Genomic DNA, 18392 nt, shown 5'->3' with positions numbered 1-18392 from the left:
GCCAAAAATTGAAACTTAAACATAAGACAGAAGCATGGTACCCTAGCAAAATTGAAAATATAGGCCATCGTGTGAAGAGGAATTTAACATCAGAAGCATTGTATATCCTAAATTAAGCCAATTCTGAATTCAAAGATTGAAATATGCAGCAGAAGTACTAACATTGAAATATAATTTAATTTTTCACGCTATGAGGTAAAGAAAAAAACTAATATTGTAGGAAGAAATTAATACATCAGTAGCTTACAGCCTTTTAAATCGTTTCAAATATTGTATGTATCAGGACAAGCATACATGACGTTTAGTTTACCTTGCCTAATACCTTGTCAATTTCTGGCATACACGACTTGTAGTTAACTTTGCCTAATTCCTTGTCAATTTCTGGCATACACGACATGAAGTTTACCTAGCCTAATTCTTTGTCAGTTTCAGGCATAATTATTTGTAGTTTACCATGCCTAATTCCCTGTCAACATCGGGCATGCATGACTTGTAGTTTACCATGTCAAATTCCTTGTCAATTTTCAGGCATACATGATTTGCAATTTACCTTGCCTAATTCCTTGTCAATTTCTGGCATACACGACTTGTAACTTACCTTGCCTAGTTCCCTGTCAACATCGAGCATACATGACCTGTAGTTTACCATGTCAAATTCCTTGTCAATTTCAGGCATAGATGATTTGCAATTTACCTTGCCTAATTCCTTGTCAATTTCTGGCATAGACGACATGAAGTTTACCTTGCCTAATTCTTTGTCAATTTCAGACATAATTATTTGTAGTTTACCTTGCCTAATTCCTAATCCATTTCTGGCATACATGACTTGAAATTTATCTTGCCTAATTCCCTGTCAATTGCTGGCATGCATTAATTGTGGTTTACCTTGCCTAATTCCTTGTCAATTTCCAATATCAGTTTATCTTGAACATCCTGATTTACCGCTAGGCAGTACGATACAAATGTCAGCAGACTGGACGTGGTATCAAAGGCAGCCAGAAGGAAAATTAGTGCATTTGCCAGAATTTCACGGTCTGTCAAGCCTGCAACCATTGATTAAAGAAAGTCATATATATAAAAACACATACATACATACATACATACATGCAGGCAGGCACGCACGCACACACGCACACACACACACACACATACATACATACATACATACATACATACATACATACATACATAGTCAAATAGACGGATACACAGACAGACATACAGTGAAACAGATGCAAGTATCAGTCAGTCAGTCCGGGATATATTTTCTCATAGACTCAGGGTTAGACAGCTGTGCACCATGATGGGGTTGGGGTAGATATTTACTACAGATGTGAAATCTTCAAATGTTATCAGAGCTGTTTCTTTTAAGATATTAGTGTTACATGTTTAGCTCATTGGACCTTGGGCAGTGTAGGAACATGTAGTTGTGGCGAATTAGTTTACCTGTGGTTACACGAATTGTAACGTATAGCTTCTCTCTATTTTCGATAACGCGTCACTTCACAGACACGTTCTCAGACTTCCTGCGGTCCATGAAGTAAAATTATATTAAATTACTAGTTGATTAATCTCATATTTATTATGCCTGTAGGAAATCTCTGTCAATAAGTTTTAGCTATTATCACAGTCGGCTTGTCAAAGTTTGACATTTTACATTCAGCACCGTTTCTTGCACAAATTGCATGTCTGTATTACCCCATTTAATACCAAAGGTGTTTTTTTCCATTATCTGGTTGTATCATAACACGTGTATTAAATATGAAGATTCAGGTTGCTTGTGTTTCGCGGTAAACGAATTTTTTTTTTATTGTTCGTGTCATGTTCGTATGGACGCCATTTTTATTATTTTGTGACCAATGACATCGATGGTTCGATATTACAAGTTCGTGATCAACATACATTTGCACTCAGATGAAGTCACGGTAATGCAATTTATTTTGCGTATAGTTGCAACCTCTCTTTCTGCTACTGAAAAACTATGTAAACAAATTAGGATATAGAGTTTTTGTCTCAGAATTTTTCTACAGAGTCAGATATAAGATGCAAGACTGTTTTATATCCTGAAATCTATGGAACGTTATTCACATTCGGTTGATATCGAAAGAATTGTGTTAGACTGAGATCTGCTATTTCGCCACATCTGATTCGTTGGCGGATTCGGTATGCCAAATCTGATTGGTACAGTACTGTCACGTGGATAAAAACCGAAGGTTGTATATTGGAGTGGAAGACAGTACTTTCCAGATAATTGCATAGCGCGGTCAAGTTCAAAACTGAAGTAACATTAGTGAATTTTGAAGTTCAGCACCCGTTTTAGGTAATGACATATAGACATTTCTATATTAATAATAATAATAATAATAATAATAATAATAATAATAATATAGGACTGGTAAAGTAATAATAATACTCTAAATTATTTAGACATTATTTAGGTGAAAAGCTAAAAAAAGGAGCAAGATTTTGAACATCTGAACGTCCGTTTTGTTAACATTATGTAGAGGTAAGCATTTTGGTAATTTCCTATTAAATGCTTAAGTAAATTCATCTTCCAAATTATCGTGCACTTATCTCCCACGACATTGGTGACCCGAGTTAAAATGAATTCAAAGTAAATCTTCAACTCTGTTGGGGTCACCAATGATTTCCAATCATTATTCCATTCATTAAACATTGAAAATTACTATAATGTTCTGAGACATTTTATTGGAATGATCCAGCTACAAGAAATCGAAAATTAACTTCAGTACCTAATTGTTACAATGCAAGAGTGCAAGCAACGAGTGTTTCCTGGCAAGAGTATATATGTCTTATCCAAGTAAATATTTTGTATAGATAAACGCTTTCCAGCTTCCTAGTTGTGTTACTCTCATTAAACGTTTTTGTTGACTTTAATTTCGAGTGGAATTTCTTCAATGAATCCTCCCTAGTATACATGAAGTAGAAGTCGCTTACAATATATACGATGCATACTACAGACAGACAGATGGATACGCATACAAAGAGTCAATAATTCGGACAGACACGCAAACACACATTGCAATATATTTGGGTATATGTTTAAAGAAAACTATTGCTCTTAACGGTACCTGTTTAGAGTGAACATCTGGGTATGAAAGACTAGTGTTATGATTAAATACCTCCTTAAAATAGAAATATAGATTATTAATCAAAATGAAAGAAGTGATTGTCCTAAATTTACATTAAGTTATTCACTGCGTTCTTATAGTTTATCAGTGCAATGAACAAAAGAAAATGTTTTTCTTCCCTATCCACAAAATAATTACAAAAACTACTGATATTTCTCTCTGAATTTTAAACTGACAAACTAACAGTGGAAAATTAGTTTGTCACTAACGTGAGCGTTTTCAACCCTAATTAAGTCTTTTTCAAAGTTGAATACAAACATCTAGACAAGATAAACAATAAACAAAAAGGCGATGAGATTACAAACGTTTACATAACTACTATTTTACTTGAATCAAAGTTTGAACGTGTTTTATGTTTCAACATGTTGGCTTCAGGTTGACTGCTGATGTATATCTATTTATATCGACCGACAAATGGATGAGCCATATCACCATCTGTATGTCGACACAACAATATTGTTACAAGCCAAGGGTCCTTACTTATTCGAGTGGTTGTCAAACCCTGGCGCGATTCTCGCTAGAAGTCATAAGTTTACCCCAAATTTCCAAAGACTTATATACAACTTCAGTTGTAAATTAGAAAGCCCGACGTGTCCATTCTATACCTAAATTTTACTCTGATTAAATGTAAGACCACAGATAAAACAACCTGCCAAATATATATCAACCGCACATCTGCATGGTTATCTTCATCAGGTTTCCATACCGCCAACCGTTCACGCCTTAGAAAATATACGAGTATCCCCTAACACTGGGAACTATTTTAACTCCGCCACCTTAGGCCAGTCAATGTATGCTTTCCAGGCACGTTTCGCCAATATAACTGCACCATATTTGCCCCTATGGCGACATAAACGGTATTTGCCGAGTCCCTTCGTATTTAAACGTGTGTGTAATTTACCGATTTCCTACCGTAAATACTGCCACTGCAGTCACACCACCAATGTACACCACTAGATTTTAATATAGACTATCTTACTCCAGGGACCAGGGACATCCATTCGGTTTTGGCCGGAATTCACTACTAGTGAACCATGGCATCATGGAAACTCACTAACACTTCACTCCGTTTGCTCCTAGTAATTGACTAATTATTTCGGGCAAAGGATATTTCCGTTGCGCCGAATTACAATAATCACACAAACAATCACACAAATCTTAGAATTCCTTAAAACGGGGCGCTATAACCAAATGCGCATACTCCATATTTATTACAATATGGTTGTTCGAGATCTGCAAGAGACAGAGAGACTCAGACCTAAACTTAAAATGGGAAGTGTATCAAATAATGGATCTTGACACAGAGGTGGTTTATATGTGTATGTCGTGCACTAAGTAGGTTTGACAGCATATTTGTCAAAATTAAATTCTGTAATATCAAAGAATGTGTATAGGAAAAAAATCTTTTTTATTTTAGAGAGTGTGTATTGGATTGTGATATTTGTTCTTATATCCATGTCTCTGAAATCACCACAGATTAAATATCAAATTTCAACACACAAACTTGTGTATGAACGAAAACGGGCAGGGTAACTTTTCAGAGATAAATTGGGCATGAGGGAAAATATAAATCTACTGTAACGGCCGATACATTTGGTGGAAGCCAGAAATCTTCCTGGATTCAAGGTGTTTATACTATTCATCATTACATTAAAAACCCAGGCATTTCCATTTACTTGGCGTAAGCAAAGGGTTCAAAATTGAATGAAAAATTTAAAATAAATATCTACCATCCAAGTATTATATTATGTTTTTGAAGATTCGAAATGGAAGAATGCATGTACTCATGCATGTATACTGGGCGTTATCGTATGATCCATCCCACCATCAAAGGACGGTAAAAGAAAAGACTTTACCCCTCTTTTTGTACGAATCGTAGTTCATGCCTTCTTCATTTTCTGTGGTCTTATCGCTTTGCTCCTTGTGTGCATTGATCATCAACTGAATGAGGTCCCTGTATTTCTGCATAAGAAAACAAAACACACGATCCATTCTCTTGTAATAAGCTGTCTCTCCTGAACCAGCTGATTGTGGTTGGTTCGTGTTTGGTCCATTTTCGCATAGACGTTTAATTTTTCATTTTTCCGCCATGGTGGAGAAACGTGGATATGTGTTACAACTTAAAAACATGGATTTTATTTTCAAAATATTAAAAGAAAGAATGAAGATTATTGCCTGATATTGGCCCATTATTAAAATTAAAATATATTAGCTACGAAACTAATGAAACTTTCGAAAAAAGGCTTCGCCTTCCAACAATTTGACCAATGGAAAACAGTCTTATACATATTAGTCTGTGTAATAAGACTATTTTAGACGATGTGATTGACTTATATCAAATTTGATTTTTTTTTTCGTGAATGGTATGTGGGGCTATCTACTTTAATAAACGGCGCACGATTTGGCGTCAAGTTTTTATTATCGATGAATAATCCAGAAAAACCTGGAAGAATCCAACGACCTTAGTTTGTGCTACCGTCAGGTTATTCACCAAGAAGAAACTGCGGCAATGAAATAAATTTAACGAAAACAATATAATAACAATAATGAGGACTTTTTATGGCGCCTAATCTGTAGAAGCTCTAAGCACTTTACAACATTAGACAACACCTATAACATAAGAAACATATATAATGATATGATTACGAAAAACAAACACCATGAAATTAGAAAACATATAAAACAAGCTGAAAATATTTAAGGTAGGAAACATTATTAGGTCTTTAAGTTTGTTCGTGCAGTCGAAATAAGTGAGTTTTAAGAGCACTCTTGAATGGGATCACTGTGTCTTTGTGTCTAAGTTCAGTGGGCAATTCATTCCACGTTGCTGGGCCCTGGTATCCAAAAGAACGTTGTCCATATGACTTCGTTTTCATAGTGGGAATAATGAGTATACGATTGTCAGAAGAGGAGCGTAAGTATCTTGCTGGTGTATACACATGGGTGAGGTCGGATAGGTATGTTTGACTGGAGTCCGTCAGTGAAACGTAGCACAGAGAACAAATTTTGTGTTTGATTCTGGATCGAATGGATAGCCAGTGTAGGGTACAGAGCAGCGGGGAGGTGTGCTCTGATCGTGGTACTCTAAGTATGATCCGAGCAGCTGTGTTTTGAACTTTTTGAAGTTTCTGGAGTAGATATTGAGATGAACCAGATAAAAATGAGTTACAATAGCCCAGTCTTGAAAGTACTAATGAACACACAATATGAATACAAACTAGAATTACCTCACTAAAATTATTTTTCGTTCATTAGGTAGACATATCATTTGGAAGGTCATCGTGGAATTAAAAATAATATTTTTTTCTACGCAGATAATTTTGAGTATTTAATTAAAACACAGCAACACAGTCTTCTAGATATTCTGACGTCTAAATTTTTATTGACTAAATTATAATCTTGATATGACACTTTAAGCATTCAATAGCATACCTTTAGAATGTTTTTCGTCTTCAAAATTCTAAAAATAATTATCAATATTCTTACGTCTGACGTGCTATTCCTACGCTCTTGCATCACCGACTTGGTTGCCTCTATGAAAAAATCCAGTGCCTTCTGGTCCATCAGTGGTATGTTACGAAAGAATACTTGAAAATCTGGAAACAGCACTGTAATATAAAATGTTAAATGGTATGACCTTACCCTGCAAATACAACTTAGTTTATATCCTTTCCAACAAGAAGAATCAGGAATGTCATCTAATCTTGAACAGTATCAACTGTAGCTCATATGCCACTATAAATTATTATCGCCATGGGCTTCATGGAACTTTAATATGGAGATGTCGATGCGGTGCTTATAGAACTTTAATATTAGGAGGACCTTGTGGGAATTATGTTGATTTAATGTATGATCTGTGTCGGCCTTACAGAACATTAATTTTATGAGGGCACTGTGGGAATTATGGGATTGAATGTAAATATAGGATCGGTGTCGGCCTTACAGAACATTAATTTTATGAGGGCATTGTGGGAATTATGGGATTGAATGTAAATGTATGATCTGTGTCGGCCTTACAGAACATTAATTTTATGAGGGCATTGTGGGAATTATGGGACTGAATGTAAATATAGGATCTGTGACGGCCTTACAGAACATTAATTTTATGAGGGCATTGTGGGAATTATGGGATTGAATGTAAATGTAGGATCTGTGTCGGTCTTACAAAACTTTAATTTTATGAGGGCATTGTGGGAAGCTTGGGATTGAATGTAAATATAGGATCTGTGTCGGCCTTACAGAACATTAATTTTATGAGGGCATTGTGGGAATTATGGGACTGAATGTAAATGTAGGATCTGTGACGGCCTTACAGAACATTAATTTTATGAGGGCATTGTGGGAATTATGGGATTGAATGTAAATGTAGGATCTGTGTCGGCCTTACAAAACTTTAATTTTATGAGGGCATTGTGGGAAGCTTGGGATTGAATGTAAATATAGGATCTGTATCGGCCTTACAGAACATTAATTTTATGAGGACATTGTGGGAATTATGGGATTGAATGTAAATATAGGATCTGTGTCGGCCTTACAGAACATTAATTTTATGAGGGCATTGTGGGAATTATGGGACTGAATGTAAATGTAGGATCTGTGACGACCTTACAGAACATTAATTTTATGAGGGCATTGTGGGAATTATGGGACTGAATGTAAATGTAGGATCTGTGTCGGCCTTACAGAACATTAATTTTATGAGGGCATTGTGGGAATTATGGGATTGAATGTAAATGTAGGATCGGTGTCGGCCTTACATAACATTAATTTTATGAGGGCATTGTGGGAATTATGGGATTGAATGTAAATGTAGGATCTGTGTCGGCCTTGCTTAACATTAGGATAGTATCAAAACTGAATATGCGATAGTTCTTATATTTACTATCCAATATTCCATTGCGCATGGAAATATTGGGGGTGGAAGTGGGATGGTGCTAGTTCATAAATAGATACTGACCTTAATTTATATCACTGCACATTCAAACGGAAGGTTAGGGCTTATAAACTGTTACTTAATATGTAATATACCATTACACATACAAAGAGAATGGTTATTTTTTTTGGTGTTGTTTTGTGGGGTTCACGCCCTTTTTCAACACATACTAGGCTATGCATGACTGTCAGTATAGTTGGTGAATGAAGAGCCCCGGAAAGACATCAGGAAGAACCACAACGCACGGGAAACTACAGGCCTGCTTTCTCACACAACCTCGTTGGTTGAGCCTACACTTGAACTCATGCTGACAGAGATCAGGTGCGTGAGTGATCTTTAAAGACGAGCACCTTAGACCACTAGGCCAAACTGGGCCCCGAAGCTGGAGCTGGATTCTTTTCAAAATGTGTTTAACAAAACATTTCAATGATACTTTCTCTTCATCTAAACATCGTTCCAACACTATTTCTTATTCTCCTATTTTGTCTTCTTTCCAAGTATAAACAGTAACTTTTTTCATTGTAGTTAGAAATGTCATGTGTACTGCTGTTAGTCCAGTTGTCGTGTGGCTTCAAACATAAATATGTACGATCCCGTGTAATTATTGCGGGTAAAAGTTGTGGTCAAATGGTCTGGTACACAAAGTCTTGCAGTCCCGGATGACGCTGTAGTGCTGGAACTGGTTGGTATATCTCATCAACAGCTCCGTTCATTGCTGACGTTGCTAGTTAACAAACCTGTAAATAACTGACTCTGGTACACAGATCATTGTTGGTATTGACAGAATTTCATTGAACTTTCACAATACACCACAGTAATCTGACAGGGAATTCATTGGATTTTTGAAACACATTTCGCAGAACATACAATTGTTTTGTTGCTACTGTTTTTGCTGCAGAGTTTGTTTCTCTGAATGATACGGATTGTACGAAGAGGCCGAAAGGTATTTGAATGAATTCTACGTCTTGTGAAAGTTAACAATCAATCCTATCATCACATTTTCGGACTTGCACCAAAACAAGCGACTGCCCAAAATTAAGTGGAAGTGTTTGTTTGATTGTTTCAACGCCTCTGATAACGAGTCATCGTTTTCGTCATCCTACCTTGTCTTAAAAACATATTTAGATTTCATATCGAAACGGACTTTTATCAAGAGATATCTACCCAAGTGGTAGATATAATCGTTTCGTGGGACGGAACACGTCCATATACGTCACCGACCTAACTATAAATTAGATGATGTGATCAAATACACTTTTAAAGGATCATTGTATTTGCCCGATGTTCAAGGAGTAACCAAGAAAAACATCTATGATACTAGAAATGTTATTGAACACGAACCTAAATAATACAAAACAAGTATTTGTACCCTCACTGTACCAAACCTAGTGGGAAAAACATGAGCTAAACTGGCTTGCCAGAAATCATCAATATCAACCTGTTCCAAAAACATCTTGGAAATTTGAGTCGCCTCGGTTTTACAGCGTGCATGTCGATTGTTCTTGAAACGCGTGTCATACGTAATGGAATAGTACACTTCTGAGTATGGCTTTAGCGGCAAAATATCGTTTTTCGTCTGTAACCATCAGCACATGCAGGAATGCAGTAAATGATACCCGTGTCCTTGTTGCTCATTAATTGAACCAACTTCCGTTGCGATGCGTTCGTGTACCAAGAGGAATAGATGTGAAATATAATACTCAAACTAATGTGATCAGTTCTTTGTCTACTACTTTCTTCACCTCCTCCTTTTCTTGTTTTTATGGTATTGGTGTATGACATATATTTCATATCTTGTCGAGTCTGGTTGGCGCCCAAGTTGCGGGAAAAATGGATGCAGGTGCAGTCTTGAACTCTTCCATATCTTTCCCCGCTTTGTCTTACAAGACTTCCTCTTCGTAGGATTCCACGCTCTTCCCAGCATTGCGGACGATATAAAATTCGGTTGCGGTTTGCTTAATGCATCCTGCAGGACACTGATTTCGCTCAGTTTTAAGGAGAATTGTTGGCATCCAACAGGTTGAATTTATTAATGGCTATCAAAATGGATCAAGGAATCAGTTTAGATTGATACTGTGAATGATGTTAGTCGTCGAATGACATGCGAGGATGGTTGTTGAGAAGGCGTTAAAGAAAGTGTGCTCAATTTTTATTTCTTTAGGAACGCTTTCTTTCGCTTCTCTTCGTAATGTATTTACTCAAAGAAGACCCTGTTACAGTGGCTGTAGCAGTGATCCTAGGTTTTTCTTTTATTATTGCAGCTTATCATCTGGGGTTTTTTTTCTCAATCATCATCAAATTAGTGAGTATTGCTGTTAAATCTACCGCTTTGTGGTTAAATATCTGGAGACGTTGGAATCGTTGTCCATACCATTATGTTTTGTTTCCGCTTCTGAGAAGACTGATCGATCTGTCAAAGAATGTAACTCTTGTAGCAAGTGAAGCATCTCAGTTATATTAGGTTTCGGTGGCAAATATTGTATCCGTTGCTTGTACCAACGATGGTATTCAATGGACCAAGTCGAATGAGTCCTTGTTTTGACAGGCCTATTCAACTTTAAGCACTCCCGTTTTATATAGACCTTTTTCTAAAACTGTTCCTTTTTTCGCAGCAGTCATAAGAGAAAAAGAAGACCAAGTAGTCTTCAAATCGTGTGTGTGTCGGCATAACCCCCCCCCCCCCGCCCTATAATACTGTGTAATGGTGTGTTGGATGATTAGTAATGGTATATACATTACCCCCCTTCCATTTGTATGTTCAACGGAAAATCGGATAGTAAATGTAAGTATGGTAGTTACCCCAACACAAGTAGTGGAATGATTGCACTTACTACTCAATAAAATCCGCAACCCAATTATATTGGCTGACATGGCTTTCCTGGCATTCACAACAAAGGGATCTTTTGGATTACTTTGGGAGTCAACCTCTATGCCAAATCCAGTACTGCATATTACATCCAGCGTGAAGGCTCCAAACAAGCTGCAAGCAAAGTTAGGAAATGTCATTTGAATGCTCGGCCTAAATTTTTATTACATGCTATCACTATTTTTATATGTAAGCCTGATCAAAACGTGACATCACCTGAGTAAACACATATGATAATACAGAAATTTGAACTTGATCGTAGCTATCTTATATTTAACATTACATGGAGCGCGATCTCAATCTGTCCTTGCTATTTCGTTTGGAAAATAAAAGCACACAAACTGGATCTTTATATTCTATTAAAATAGTTGTACGTGGAAAAAAAGATGTTACTAAGTCTGCGAATAATACTGAAGAGGAGAAAAATCAGTGGTTTATAACGTTGTAAACCAGGCATGTGCAGGCAACGGCTTGCGGGCCGCATCCGATCAGTGACCTGGTTTTATCCGGTTTCGTTGTACATCACACGGTGCGGTTTTAACAACTGCATGTTCACGCCGAGCCCTGGGGGAAAATGCACGTGCCTCTTTTATACCTATATTCACTCGTATTTGCTTTGTGATATGTGTATATATGTTTTTACACAACAGGCTAAATTTTCACAAACCTTCTGCTATAATAGTCCTAGAAAATGTATTACTCCCTACAAACTTTGGAATCTTTCAAATTCATAATAAGAAGGACTGCTTATTCAATGGTATTCCGAATCATCAGCCATAAGTCAAAAGTTATCAAGCTTCTCTTCTTTTTATTCTGTATAGACAAAATAATAGACAAGAGTATCTACTTAAAACACCTACCTTTTCATTTCTACAGATTTTCCACCTTCTGACATGCTCCTCGCATTTCGGGTCAGTTTCTCCAAACATCGAGATATGAGGGGCGTCATCTAAAATCAGTACAGTGAAAGTATAAGTAAAAGATATACGAATAATTTATAGCTTTTCACATGCATGTGTGGTATTCTGAACACATTGAGTGTTTAAGAGACTAAATTAAAAATAAATCAATGAACTGAAACACTTGCAAGATTAAAATATTTTGATTGTTTTAGAAAAAAGAGGGTGATAAAATAATCACATATATAAAATGTAAAATACTTTAACATATGTATATGTGTGTATCTGTTTATGTCCCTGTTATATTGGATGCCAAATCAGCACCATTTTCATTTAAGACCAATTGGACATCATAAGAAGTCTTTTTGTGAAAATACAATACTTTCTTTTCAAGAGACAAAGCGATGACAAGATTTTCATATGGCTGCCATTGCGACTATATTGAACGTCAAAAACCAGCTCCATTTTATATTGAGACCAATTAGGCATCACTGGGCTATGTTGTTATGACCATCCATGCAGGAGAAGTAAGGATAACAAGACGTTCATGAAGGATGTTTGAGCAGCACCACTTTCATTTGGAACCAACTAGATCATGGGATGAATATGTGTATAACGTTTCATGGCAATTCCTAAGTAGCTTAGGACGAGTAGCAACAAACAAAATTCTGCTAACGGGCGGACGGATGACAAAGGATGGACAAAAGACCATCCCGTAAGTTCTTCTGGTACATGATTAGCAGAGCTAGAAATGTAGATGGCTTGAAAACAATATCATTTTAGAACTTTAGTAAAGTATTTTCAGAGGGGGTGGGACTACAAAGTCAGGACGGCAATCGATTACATAAACAGTGCTATACTGCCGTTAAACTGCCGATCAAAAGAACCAATTAATACATTTGGAGGGCATACTCCTGCCACCTTTCCAAAGTAATTGTAGTAGCAGTAGTGATTAACTGCAAGTCATCACGATACTAGTTGTACGGTGCCGTCTAAAATCAAAGCCCTAAACTGAAAATATCACGAATAGCAAAAACGGTATGATAAAGCCTTCCAAGAAAAACAGTTAAAAAAGACAAATAAACAAAAGAAAACAATAATCACGAAGTACTATGCGATCAAGCTTAAAATGTAAAGGTGTTAAAATTTTGTAAAAATTATATAAAACAAAGATAAATGTAAGGCATATGGTAATTGTTTATATAAACCGCGTTCCCTCAAAGTCAAAGATTTTCTCCTTTGATACGCCATCATACAGTGTAGTTGATGTTCACGGTTCAGGAGGCGTATACGAGATTGGTATGAGTGTCCCATAAACAAATGGCACAATAACATCTAGTTTGTACGATTTGTTTTGTATAAGGGATGCTACCCTCCAGTCATAGGTTTTTGACATTCTTAAGCTTACTTATGGAATTTTCATTCCACAAATTTTTCCCAGTATGAACAACCTGATGAATTATGAAATATTTGAGGTTAGTTTATATAATCTAGCCCTTTAATACCCGAATACCAACGTGAATAGACAGCTAACACAGTACGTTTTCCAGATTGTATGGGCAAATCATGTTTCTGTAAGATTTTGGATATTTTTAACGGATTCTCAAATTTCAGTGTTTGCAAGGTTTTAATAGACAGGAAATGCGAGACGATGACAAAATGCAGGAGTGGGTCTTATTCTGTTTGTATATTTTAGTGTTGTTCAATTAATCAATAAGTTAGAATCAATTAAAAAAGAAAACATGAATTGTGAAATATAAAAAACGTAGGAACATTTGACTCCGTAAATCAAATTTCCATTCCATTCTAGATATAAACAAGAGTCCCGCGAAGGACTGATGTTCTGCTGACCGAAAAGAAATTCCAGGAATTCAAGTTAAGACAATTTCTTCCTTCTGACTTTGAGTGTTTAAATCATCTGTCTTGTTCTTCAACAATAACACGATTTTCTTTATAACTGCTGTGGGTGTGAGACTGACACCTTCTACGTTTATGATCAACAAGACATCATTTAGGACAATCAAGACAAACTAAAAAGTCTTTTCATGGAAATCACATGTTGATATGACTCTAAATTTTGGTGAAGTAACAAAAACAAGATTTTCAAGATGTCTGCCATAGTGGCCATAATGGATTTCAAATTGATACCACTTCTGTTTAGGACCAACTAGACTAGATGTCTTTTGGTGAAAGCACGATATCGATATAACCAGTCATCTATGAGACGCACAAACTATATCTAGAGTTTCAAGATTGCATTGTGGCGTCATATTGGAAGTGAGACTGGCTCCATATTTATTTACGACCATCTTAATATCATACGAAACCGTCCATTGATATCCCACTGCTGATATGATAATTCAGCCAGGAATAGTGATCTCAGGATTTTCAAGATGACCACTGGTGTGGCCATATTGGATATCTGAGCAGCACTATTGCCATTGAGGCCCAACGAGATATCGTAAATCATTTAGTAAATGTCCCATGTTGGTACGACCATACATTCAGGAGGAGTTAGCGATAACAATATTTTCAAGGTGACTATTGTGGTGGTCATTTTTATGGGATTTTTTATATATATTTGACATCAGATCGGCAAGATTTTCCTTTAAACCAACCAGAAATCATAGTCTTCTGGTGAAAACTCCATGCCAATTTTGGATTTCTTTTCAGGATAGATGGCGATGACAAAATTTTCAAGTTGGCTCTTGTGGCGATCATTTTCTATGTTTGAGCTCCAACGTTTTCAATTAGGACTAGCTAAACCATGTGATAAATGTGTGTGTAAAGTTCAAAATAGTTTTTAGGAGAAGCAGCGATAAACACTTGTGCTAATGGACGGATTATAGACCATTCCCATAAGATCTTCTTGTCTATGGCTAAGAGATGGCGCCAAAAATATCCTCCGTCTGTCTGTCTGCCTTTTTCGTCCCTTCATTACCATTCATCATCCTAAGTCACTGGAAGGAAATTCGCGAAACTTGTAAGTTATCTGTCCATACGGAAACCATGAACAAGAGGGTTATAAATTTTTGCATCCTATATACTTTCATCAAGGTAAATTTTCAAAATGTCGATTACATTTACATAGTAACCTTGCAGAGACATTGTATTTTAAACGGATTTCGGTATTTTCATACCAGTGTCACGGTTCATGTGTGTGTGTGTGTGTGTGTGTGTGTGTGTGTGTAATATAAAAAAACAAACATTCTTTTTGTCTTTTTGCAGCTACGAATCATTTTCTGCTCAGACGATTATTGGTAATAGTAACAGAAATAGCAATAGTAACATGTATTATTATTGGTGATGACGGCGGTGGTGGAGATAATAAGGATATTATTGCTGTATCTGAAATGTCACAAATGTAACATGTTAGCTCGAGCAATGGATGGATAAATCCACATTAAACTAACATATATTTCTTGCTATGTTTAGATATATCCGCAGACCCACCCCTACTCTTTCAGCAATATTGTCCAAATATTCAAGCACATAAGGCATGCAACCTTGGACAGGCTTACGAACGTGATTCTTCCAATGTTAATATATATATATATATATATATATATATATATATATATATATATATATATATATATATATATATATATGAACACTCCTTGAGTCTTGGTAGGAATTATTATTATTATTATAATATACATATGGTGTTCGTTTAGTATCTTTAGACCAAAATTAGGTCAAAACGATTTTTATATATCTGTATGGATAATACACATTTACTAGGAGGATAAAACCCACCTTTAACTATACTTTGCTGTTCTGATCCCAACACAAAACAGTTGCCACATTTCAATAAATGTTTCATTTGATATTTTTGTCTAAATTTCTAACTGCTTTTTGTTGATTTACATTGCCATTCTAATCAAGTAAACAGTCCAAGGGTTTTCTTGGCCTCCGTTTCCAAGGTAACGCTAACATATGCTCAGAAAAGCTTGGGAAAATCGAAATGCTTTCACCGAAAATTCATGTTCAACTTTTCGGATGTGTCTATCCGACGAGGATGCAGGCTGTAGCCAAGAGAAGGTTTTACGCAGCGAATGATTTGAGTGATGACGAGGATTCTAGTGTTGACGAGTAGTAAGTGATGCCGAGATGACGAGAATTCTAGTGTTGCCGAGTGGTAAGTGATGACGAGGATTCTAGTGTTGCCGAGTAGTAAGTGATGCCGAGAATTAGAATGCTTATTGTTATCGATGCGTAATATACGTATTCATCACACAGATTTTCTGGGGAGACAGTGAGTTTTTATGTTGAAAATTATTAGTAGATCGAATACATTGTAACCTCTTTCATCCAATGACAAGACGTACCGTTCACTACTCGATATTTCCTTCTGTATTATATTGCAAAATTCCATGCATGTTTTGAACGTTTACTTGCATTTTCTGTCATTTCACATTTTTTATTTACCCCTCTAAATAGCACAAGTTAACTTAAATTTACTGACAACGGTGTTTGTTAGCCTATATTTTCATTGAATTTAGTAAAAATGGTAAATAATGCTGGGAGCACCAAATATGAATGTTTAAAAAAAAATCAAACAGCTTACATTCCTCATTTTACCGGAACTAAATGTTGGACTTAGTGTTGATCGTAGGAATTTCCAGTGTTCCCCCGAAGCCACATTTACTGCGGAATCAAAGAACTCGACATTTCGGAAAGATTGCTATAATAATAATAATAATAATAATAATAACAACAACTGCAGAAACAATACTAATAGAAACAATGACACATTGAAGCTATGACAAATTTACTGAGCATCATACTAGAACAAGGAAGGATATCGCGGACTTTAATTAATGCACAGTAACGTAAGAGATAATAAGAAGTAGACAAATTAATATTTTTATTTAGTACATGCTCTTTCACTCTTTGGTACTAGAATTCCTAAGCTATGAAATTCCATTGAAAATCTTTTAGTTTTCAAGAACATTATTAATAGACGATCCATGTTGCAATTTTAGATACATGACAGTGTAACTGGCTAGCACCTTCTCAAATGAAGAAGAAAAACAATACAGTTCCATAAAGGAAGTAAAGGTGACTCAAAAAGGAAAGAAAAAATGTTTGAGTATTTATTATTGTTTCTAATAAGTTTTAAATACAGAAAAACAAATATTAGTAAATGAGTCGAGTAACAACTCACCGCTCTATTTGTAAATTCTGAAAATCTTCTCACTAATATTTCCTCGATCATTTCCGGGTCGGTGATCAACAGCTGAGGCAAGTTTCCAAAGAAAGTTCTAAATAATAATAATAATAATAATAATAATAACAATAATAATAATAATAATGTCATCAGCAAGAATACTAATGACAACAATAATGAAACTATTGTTTAGAAACAATAAATATACATTAAAGTGAGCACACATCAGAGTTATTGCCGCAGCATGACATTGTGTCATTCAAAACGTATCGACATTTTCATTTCAATAAAATGTCTTAATCACAAAGCTTCGTGTGGATGAAAGAGAGAAACGTGTGCCGAAATTACGTGTAGTCACAAGTATATGTTCCTATACAGGATCAGTAAGAATCTATGTCGCATATTTAACAAAGACAATTTTTTTTACAGGCCTATAGTGTAGGACTGATATATAAATAACTATGGTTTATAACGTTACAGGAATGTTTTTAGGGGCAAAGGAAACAACATTACCAATAATATGAAACCAGCAAAACTTTAAGGATGGGTTTTGTTCGAAATTTAAAATCTTATTTTTAATAATCACTGTTGACCCAACCTTGAAAGTTATTGATGATTGCCAATTACGAGTCAATATGATTTTCATGAGTGTACATTGGTTATAGGAGTATAAATGAATCACATCTAGATATGTTTTGAAGAAACCATATTTGCTTCACCGTTAGTTCCGTGTAGACAAGACACCAATACATTCATCTCAGTTTGCCATGCAGGAACTACAGCCAGTAAACATTAACCATAAAAGGGGTCTTCATTAACGTTACTTGTCGTTACCAATAAAGCGAATAATACTAAAACGTTTTGAAAAAGAGAGATGGAACAGGAGATCAAACATTACCCAACGTGTCTTCCATATTTCTGCATCAGTCTAAGACCAGTCTCTTGCAATCCCTGTCAAAATTTATAACAATGTGTTCCATTTTAAATTTAATGTAATTTCTACTATTCATTTTGGCAAAAAAATTGGCTTCCTTTTAATTGGTTAGAAAAAGAACATGGTCAATTTATTTTCTTGAGTTTTGTTATTGTGACAAACCAAGAATTATGGCCCAAACAAAATGTACCCTTCTGCGTAAATTCCTCCCCATCATCAAAATTTATTGCAGATTAAAATGTTCTTTGGGGGAGGAATAACGGAAATGAATACCAACGAAAACAAATGAATTCAGACTATTAACATTCACCATTAAATACTGTGCATAACCTTGACTTTGTACAACATCCCTTACTGATTATATTGTACCTAACCATGACTGTACATCATACATTACTGATGATATTTTACCTTACCATGACTTTGTACATCATA

At 35.7% G+C, this 18392-nt stretch overlaps 1 protein-coding gene and 1 long non-coding RNA gene across 3 annotated transcripts in view; one reads left to right on the top strand and one right to left on the bottom strand.

Annotated features, from left to right (window-relative positions):
• LOC149801753 (uncharacterized) overlaps positions 1-15372 on the top strand; it is a 28037-nt gene extending 12665 nt beyond the window's left edge. Inside the window, exon 3 of the long non-coding RNA XR_016420720.1 lies at positions 13661-15372. This is a non-coding gene — a long non-coding RNA (uncharacterized LOC149801753). The remainder of the gene's footprint in view (positions 1-13660) is intronic.
• LOC149801752 (cytochrome P450 3A24-like) overlaps positions 1-18392 on the bottom strand; it is a 40825-nt gene that overhangs the window by 6995 nt on the left and 15438 nt on the right. Inside the window, exons 3-10 of one of the 2 annotated variants that reach the window (XM_089956082.1) lie at positions 17922-17974; positions 17021-17117; positions 16421-16537; positions 11812-11900; positions 10917-11065; positions 6639-6760; positions 5009-5114; positions 886-1043 (exon numbers count right to left, since the gene is read on the bottom strand). In XM_089956082.1, coding sequence (XP_089812208.1) covers positions 886-1043; positions 5009-5114; positions 6639-6760; positions 10917-11065; positions 11812-11900; positions 16421-16537; positions 17021-17117; positions 17922-17974 — 891 coding nt within the window. The remainder of the gene's footprint in view (positions 1-885; positions 1044-5008; positions 5115-6638; positions 6761-10916; positions 11066-11811; positions 11901-16420; positions 16538-17020; positions 17118-17921; positions 17975-18392) is intronic. The other variant, XM_089956083.1, reaches the window with a different exon arrangement.

Source organism: Sinohyriopsis cumingii, chromosome 4 (genome assembly GCF_028554795.1).
Source record: "Sinohyriopsis cumingii isolate HCF-2022 chromosome 4, ASM2855479v2, whole genome shotgun sequence".
Classification (NCBI taxonomy): domain Eukaryota; kingdom Metazoa; phylum Mollusca; class Bivalvia; order Unionida; family Unionidae; genus Sinohyriopsis; species Sinohyriopsis cumingii.
This window is presented reverse-complemented; position numbering and strand designations above follow the sequence as displayed.